At 45.0% G+C, this 8462-nt stretch overlaps 1 protein-coding gene across 3 annotated transcripts in view; it reads left to right on the top strand.

Moving 5' to 3' along the window:
* Positions 1-5309: 5309 nt before the first annotated feature.
* Positions 5310-8462, top strand: part of LOC142785334 (uncharacterized) — a 32610-nt gene continuing 29457 nt past the window's right edge. For all 3 annotated transcript variants that reach the window (XM_075883811.1, XM_075883810.1, XM_075883809.1), the window contains exon 1: positions 5310-5443. In XM_075883811.1, the coding sequence (XP_075739926.1) occupies positions 5417-5443 (27 nt within the window). In that variant the 5' untranslated portion in view covers positions 5310-5416. The remainder of the gene's footprint in view (positions 5444-8462) is intronic.

Raw genomic sequence — 8462 nt, 5'->3', positions numbered from 1 at the left:
GCGCTGATGACATTGAAGTGGCTTTTGTATGAATGGTCGAACCGGATTTCGGAAATGTCCAACTTTAACGTGGGACGGTATGCAATCTCCCTTGAAAAACACTTTTACGCAGCGCGTATTTCCAAGGCGCCGCACTTGCGTAATGACAGTTCCCTCGTTTGCAGGCTTGATGAGGGTAGACAAGTACGGATTAGGAATGGCAATGTCGATGTCATAAATTACACCGGCAATTGATTTATCATCCATCGGAATGAAGGGGTGCATTTTAATGCCGCCTAGCTTAGTCCTTTGCTGCAGCTGTTCTAGCGCACTCACATCGTGCACATCTATAGCGAGAATGTTCTTCCTTGGGTTTACTCGTACGTCCATAATTTGATGTGGCACCGCACATTCGAGAGCAACGGAAAGGGCTTGCCTGTTCAGAAGCCGTAGGTTGCTTGATGGATCTTCGGGCATGAAGATGATGACGTGTGGCCAGCGCGCAGGCCTTGACTGCACAATCGCTGTGCTTGCAGGAGCTGATGCTGCTGTATTCGCCGTCCTTCTCTTCGCCCTCTTACCCCGTACAGGTATAAAGCTGACATCAAATGTGTTGTTTTCCGACATAGAATAGAGATCGGTGTCCTCAGTGTCACTGGGAGAGCCAGCTCGCTTCCTTGTGGTTGACGGGTGTGAGGACCTGTGACCAGGCGGGTCTCTGGCGTGCTCCACGGCCATCATCGCAAGACGGGGAGGCGAGGCACCTCAAAAGACCGATGATTTCACTAAAAAAAATACAGAGCGCAGAAACAAGCGTTCTTCTAGAGAGACACTTCAGAAACAACCAGGAGAGCTAAAAGTCGTACGCAGATAGATAGATAGATAGATAGATAGATAGATAGATAGATAGATAGATAGATAGATAGATAGATAGATAGATAGATAGATAGATAGATAGATAGATAGATAGATAGATAGATAGATAGATAGATAGATACAGTCAAAGTCAACGAAGTTTGCTTAGAAATGCTTCGCATTTAAAAGATAATGTGATGCCCACACTGGCGTCGCGGCCCTGTTCTTGTGCTTGCCGAGGGGCGATGCTGACGTGTTCACGTGTTCCACTCGCAGATCTCGTTTGGCACATTCCGAGTGCTCGCTCCGAGATTTCGGTGGCCGCTCCCGATCTACTAGTGGAGTTCGCCAATTGGGAACCACCTGAAACACCACGCATGTGCTTGTGACGTGACACGCGTTTTTTCCAGTCTCTTTCAGCTACGCTGATTGTTTGCTCTATGTTGTTATTTCGTAAGTACCACTTAGAGCGATCTTGGAGAAACATCGGGCACTGGAGAATCTCATGCTATCCTTCGGAGCACCCCAGGACGAAAAACGAAACGGCTTGGGGTGTAAAAATGGCCACGAGAACGAGACATCAAGGTGACAAATTTTCAATTCCGATCAAAAATTTATAGTTTGACAATTTACAGTTGCATCGCCACCAATTCATATTCACAAACAATACAACCATGTTCGGTTTGTCTGTCAGCTACTTACTAAAATTCTGATGGCTCTGTATTCCTAGTGCGTCAGACGAGGCTTCATCAATCATGTAAAATGTTTGGAAACCCTTAGGCTTCCTCGTTAAGAGCTGAACGCGATAACAATATGTTCTCTATAGTGCGCAATTCCACCTTCTAACTCATACATTTATATATATGATATTTCTCGAGAATTTTACGTTGTGGATTACTACATTGTAATCGATAAAGTTGAAAGTGGCTTATGTCAGTGAAGCTTTCGCTTATGGGTGCATTCTGTGTAATGAGTAGCATGCTTTACATCTCGAGAACTCATGCACGTAAAATGTTTTGCAACTTGCTATGAACCCACTACGTAATCCTGAGACAATACGCGCAGTAACGTGGGTGAAATGGGGAACCGGCTGTAAACCACGGATTCGCTATAATATTCAGATGTTCGGCCAAATGGCAATGTACGCTTGTAACATCTAATAGTAAGACCCGTATTCTGAAAGGCTCCTTACCTCGTATCATCTCTTTACATTACCTGAGGAGCCCTGTAAGCCTCCTTATCTTCAGGAGCTCCTCGCAGGGACCAGCATATTCTGAAAGCTTGCTTCAGCCTCCCTTTGGCAAATTCCGCCTTTGTAAGGTAGGGCGCGTGTTTCACAAGTTTGGGATCGAGAGTTACTGCAACCATTTCGAGGAATGAATAAGCAATATTGTTCACACACAACGACCGACAATAACGTGTTCGCTAATTTTTTGCCGTACAGGCACACATCCCTTCCCGTTTCTTTCACTTCCTCTTGCAGCACCAACAAAAAAATACGATCGAATAACCTTGGTTCTCATTGCTTTCTTTAAACAATCAACGATCTGTTACGTGGTAGCGAGTTATGAAGATTGTTTAAAGAACTCAGAAAATGGGCGAAGTGATTTTCAAAACCGAGCACTGGTAATCATGTGAAATTTCTTCAAATTGGGGCAATTTTATTTAAAATTCACGTAGATTCATGAAGTTTACATTTAGAACATGGGCACGTGTATTGATTCGTGCATTGCACATTTGTGGAGCCAGAGTGTGTCTGTAGTTTGAATTCTGTTGTCAGAAGTGCTCCGCATATTTGTAGAACGTCTATCCATCTGGTCAAAAGACAGGAAAGCTTGCTCTCATCAATATGTTGGCTGAATCTGTGACCCACGTGCGAAAATACCGCCCACGTCTGCGCACCGTAAACTTGACAAAAGGGCTATTGTTTGAGTTTGCTTCTCAAACGCGTTAAACCAGTCCACTGACTCAGAGTAGGGGCTAGTTTACTGACAAAGGCTACTCACCTGAAAGTCTCATCGTGGTGAATGAGAGATCTCAGTAGGTTGGTCAGTTCACCGAAAACTAAAAGCAAGCGGCCCGTCTTATTTTTACCCATCCGAATGAAGCTTTTGGTTTTATCAAAAAAGCAGCAGCTTTTCGAGAAATAAACCACCATAACAGATTTGTGGTATCTACGATAAGTGCCATGTACAGGACGTCCCTAAACATGCAGGTCTTGGCACGAGCGGCTGTGAAAACGTGCCAACTGTGCTAGGAACATGCCTTCCTGTGCGATGAGTTTCGTTGGTAGGCATTGGAAACGCTTTTGTCGTTTCCAGCGCACAGCAAAACAAATGTAGTGAATTTTACTAGATATATTGTGGTTAATAAGTAGTGGTAATCACTACTTAATAACTTAGTTGTGGCATTCACTGGTTAACATTATGAGCAGCAGTATAAACGCGTTTTACTCGGTCATGCGTGAATAGTATGTGGGCATCCCCCCCTCTCTTAGGCCGGACGTAAAGTATTTCTACTCGCCCTATTCATACAGAGTGAAAATGCATTTCACCCTATTCGATGTTTTGCGAGAGTAGAACACTCCGAAGAGTTATTTGGCCTTTTGTGCTCCTGCGTTAGTATGCGAATTTATTAAAGTGAATGTGATATTACACGTTTTATAGTGAAGCTTGAATACGAAGTGGGTCTTTGTAGATCGTGAACACTATTTTTAATGCATTTGCAAACAGAGGAAGTCATTTTAACTGTATTTCTAATCCTACTTTCAAATCTGCTTACCGGGAACTATTACTGTGAAATATGAGTGCAATACTTTATGTCGTAACTTGAATCACCTATATTAAAAAAACGTGTGTTTTTGAGGAAGAAACAACGCCGTGGGAAGTTTGAGCTTCAGTTTATTTACTCACGTGACAAGTACATGAAAAAACGCTGCTTAGATGGTTTGGTGCAAAGAGAAAAAACGTTCATGTCTCACCGTGACTCGCCCTTTATTTCAGAAAGAGCTGCATTTACAAGCAGAGGAAATCATAACTGTATTTTCGAGCAAACGGAGTAGGACGATCCTCACTCAGACAAATGTTTATTTTATTTTATTTTATTTCCACGTTATGAATTGTTTTGGTCACGGACAATATGATGACTTTTCGCACACAGCTGGCTAACCTCTCTGCTTTTACTTGCATCATTATCTCTCTCTCTCTCTCTCTAGTGACGTCCATTCCGACGCCGACGCTAGAATTTCTGCGGAATGAGGTAACGGCATCGCGTTGACAATGAATGCTCTTCATGCAACGTCAATCAACACGATTCTCTGGAAGTGCTTGTACTAGGAAACAAAATTACGTGTGCATGAAAGCACGCATTGGATAAAGGCTTCTGTTTGACACACGCACGTGAAATGGCATTTGTCCATAAGCGCTCAGCAGGGTTTTTCCTCACCCCATTCACGGGGGCCAGAAGGATGAGTGCAGCGACCCCCACTTCCTATTAAGTCAATGTATAAGGCCGACTTCGCTCTGCTCACGTCAGTCGTAGCCACTCTTTGTCCGCCTGCGCTTGCCTATGTTTCAACTGACGTTGGTTTCAGCAACACACTTTTCTTTACAGTGCTGCATACTACATGGTTGCTCCTACTTCATGATTCAAATGATGTTTGCTAGCGTCTTGCACTAGTTCCCGCAGACTTCGTTCACACTGCTTCCAATCTTTGCAACCCCCACTCTTGCCAGCTCACTGATGTGGCTCACAGTATCAAAGAAAAAATCTGTACGAAAAAAGAGAAACAAAAGGGCCAGAGGTGCATGGGAAGCGCCAAATGGTCACAGCGTAGTCGGGAAGAGTGACATTGTAGAGGCAACACCGACTGAATTTCAAGGCAGAAGGCCTGCCGTAGTGACTGAAGAGGGTGGGGGCCCAATTATCTTACTCAGCATGCTCAGTAAGATTTTTTTCCCACATTTTTTATTCAGCCCAATCTAGCCACAGCAGCTGCGACAGCGAGAGCATTGGTTCTTCTAAAACATGAACGAAACACTGGTTTTCCGCCGCATTCGCGGTGTAACTGGGCCCCCATCCTCTGACGTCACTGAGGCAGCCCTTCGACCTTGAAATTTAGTCGGTGTTGGTAGAGCCCATGGTATATTCTCTAGGCCGCGTAGACCAGAATATATTATCACTGATGCCAATCTCTTAATACCTTAAGTAAATCTAACCACAATCAGCTGCTGTGAGCTCACACCAGCTTAATCTGTAAAAATAAAACTCGCCGACAAATTAACTACTCGATCAGCTTGAATAGCGGTGATACTACCTCAACAAGTGCGCACATGGAAGGCCTATGACGGTGCTGCAACACTTAATTCTATTCAAAACAGTTTTGTTAGACGCACGTGCATGACGCAGGACGGCATTTGAATCATGTGAGTGACGCCACTCTGAAGACAATGACTTCTTCAAAAAATAAGAACCATTTCGCATACAATGCTGCTGGTGCAGATGAAAGGGTTGCTGCGGTTCAGTCTTCTGCCACCATGTCCTAGCGACACCAGCTAGCATTCAGCGCATCCCACAACGCACCATGGGAAAAACCGTCAGTTGGAAGCCTGTACGTAAAAGTCAACTGTATTCGTCTCTTGTGGATGCTTTACTGGGGGAACCTTTTTCGAACATTTTGTAGACAGTGCACGACTTGCGAAGCACGTGCAGACAAAATCACACTTTTTTGGAGTAGTTGAGCACGTGCCTGCGGACACTGTTTTTGTACGCAACTGCTACGTCACGTTAGTTACAAGCTTCGGCTGATTCTAGAGTTATAGTGCAGAGAACTAGCATTCAGCATATACTCGGCGACAACTTTGCTTGGCACTGAACGGAAAGCTTTGGAGAAATCATGTGCATCCAACCACCAGTGAAGGTAGTTCCACATTAGCACCCGTATTTTCAACGTGATATATAGACGTTCCTCCTTTATATTTTACGTTGAGCTATTTGAAACAAGACGCAGTTCACACCTGTAAGATAACCTCAATTCTTTTAATTTGTTTTGATTTCGCGTTTTTGAACGAGTGAAAAAGTCCCGCCTTTTTACTTGAACCACAAACGCTAAGCGGCGTGTGCGCTATGAAACACTAATGGTGCGCCCCCATCACTTTACACAGCGTTACGAGATGCGCGACAAAACGAACTACTTCGCATTGTATGGAGTTTTAGAATAGCGCACCGCGAGTCCTTGCGGTGCGGTCGCTGCCACTGCGCGTGCGTCGTAACGCGAGTCGGCGTTCGCGTTCGCGGACCGCACGCAAAAAATCCGAAATTGCGTGCGGTAATGGCGGCCCGCATGTGCCCGCAAGGGCTGGTTTCTAGGCTACGAGTGGTGATGGCGGCCCGCATGTGGCACGCAAGCGCTGGTTTCGAGACTACGGTGTCACTTCGATCGTGCGTTGCGGTTAGCAGCAGGGCAAACGCTATTCTAAAACTTATATGACGCCCGCTACGCCCGCAACGCCCGCAGCGCTTGCAATCGATATTCTAATGCTACATGTGCAGAAGCTCCGCCTCCGTAAGTTACCCTTCGGTGACAAGAAAAGTTGTCACTGAGTATAGTTAAGTTGGGTATCGAACCCGCGTCGATACTTGTATTCATTAGAAGCTTCAAGCTTCAAGTGCCGGTGCTCTGTTGGGCGGTGTATTCCAGCAGCAGGCGTCTACGCTAGCGTTGCCGGTATAAAATCCTCTGGTCGCCGCTCAAGGTGGTGATTCCAACAATGCTCAACAGATCGTGCGCCGCCATCCAGAGCGTCAAAGTCATCGGAACTAGGAAAGCACCGCCATCCTGTTCTCTTCACCGCCGCGGGGAGTCGATGGGCTTCGCCTCAGAAATGATCCAACTCGCTCGGTTCAACAGTGTTTCCCGGCTACCAGAGTTAAGCACATGGGGGGGGGGGGGCTAATTTTTATAGCCTAAAAAAATCATTCAGGAACTTTTTGGCACCAAGATTCATTTGCACACTTTATCGCAGGCTCATCGAGTCATCGAAAATTGTCCGGGAAAACCAGCGGAAAACGGGCGAAGCCTTTTGGTATTCTCAGAGAGAAAAAGTGCGCCAAGCGACGGGTTCTGTGACTGCACAGAATAGTACATTACAGCATATATTTTGCGATTGTCCTCGTTACAATTACGCGCGATCACACTATAGGCCACACAGATCACAGAAGATGATGGTATAAGCCATTTCGGAATATCATCCATTGATGTCATCGAAGGTGGAGGACACAAATTCAGTGCTCAATTTCTTGACGACATCAGACTTGTAGCGGTGGTTATAGATCAATATTGCTATCATCACTATGAGGTACGGGACTTCCTGCGCGCGTACTATTTCCTTCATTCTTAAGTCTTTTCAGCACGGGAAGTGCTCATATTCACGTTATTCTTTTCCTCAGCGTACGCTATATTATACCAGCCCTTTTAGAATGGTTAACATTTCTGCCTCTCCGTTCTTTTCTATCCCTTCCTTAGACGTATTTGTCTCTGGTCCTTCGAGGATCTTTTTCACTTCTTCGTAACTCTCTTTGGAAAGCATATACGTAGACGTCATGACACATTTGAACAACGGGGATACAGGACGAACATAAGGCGAGCGCTTCATGCGTCCTGTCTTTCCAGCGCTTTGCTGTCACAACGTCACACCAAGAAGGCTGAACATTGTACTCTTACTTGTTATGTGTTCTTGTTAAGTGTTGTCCTCACATAGCCACTTCCGGCTTCCTTAGAGAAATGGTGCATATTGCGGTACTTTACCGAAAACTGTGCACGAAAACACTGCACTTTTCTTCTTATGGACGATTTCAATGGCAACTTGCTTCTGACGATTCCCACCCCATTCACAGAAGGTGATAGATAGTCAAATTGCTACGTACATACAGTCTTCAATTATGGTGATCCCCCCCACCCCCTTTTTTAAGAGAGCGTTGCCTCACATACAAAACGCAATTAAAATCTTATTTGACGTTCGTCTACAGCTTTGAACATATTCAGCACGAAGAGCTTTTATAGTGGTTTTATAGAGCCTATAAACGCCCATTTTTTATTTTAGTGCCTACATTCTCATAAGCTGCTATAAATACCAATTTTAAAACTCGGGGCCTGAGCGAACGCCAGTTAAACTAAAATATTGATTTCGAGCACACTTGGTGACTGGTGGTCATGTTGCCGGGACAAAAGTTAGCTTTCGGACCACTATGGGTGAGGAGTAACCTATATACCATCAGAATCGAAAATTGGGCTAGTTGGATATGCATGGTATAACTATCATTTAAAGCGCACGAAAAAAACAGACATAAAGAGAGGACAAGCGCTTGTCCTCTCTTTATGTCTGTTTTTTTCGTGCGCTTTAAATTATAGCTATATACCATCTCATAGGTCACTTTCAGCTCTGTAATAGGAAGGTCGAGTAGCCTCTACACGTGTATTCACGGGCGTCATGTCATCCGCTCGGCATCTCCCCGGCGTCTGCTCGCATGCGCAGGGAACAGGAGGTGCTTCTGTGCAGGTACAGGACGATGAAGAACAAATTTGGAGCCGTGGAATGTCATCAGGGGAGAGTAGAGCGCAAATAAAAAAA

Source organism: Rhipicephalus microplus, unplaced genomic scaffold (assembly GCF_043290135.1).
Source record: "Rhipicephalus microplus isolate Deutch F79 unplaced genomic scaffold, USDA_Rmic scaffold_21, whole genome shotgun sequence".
NCBI lineage: Eukaryota > Metazoa > Arthropoda > Arachnida > Ixodida > Ixodidae > Rhipicephalus > Rhipicephalus microplus.
The sequence above is the reverse complement of the archived record's forward strand: the minus strand, read 5'-3'. Positions and strand labels throughout refer to the sequence as shown.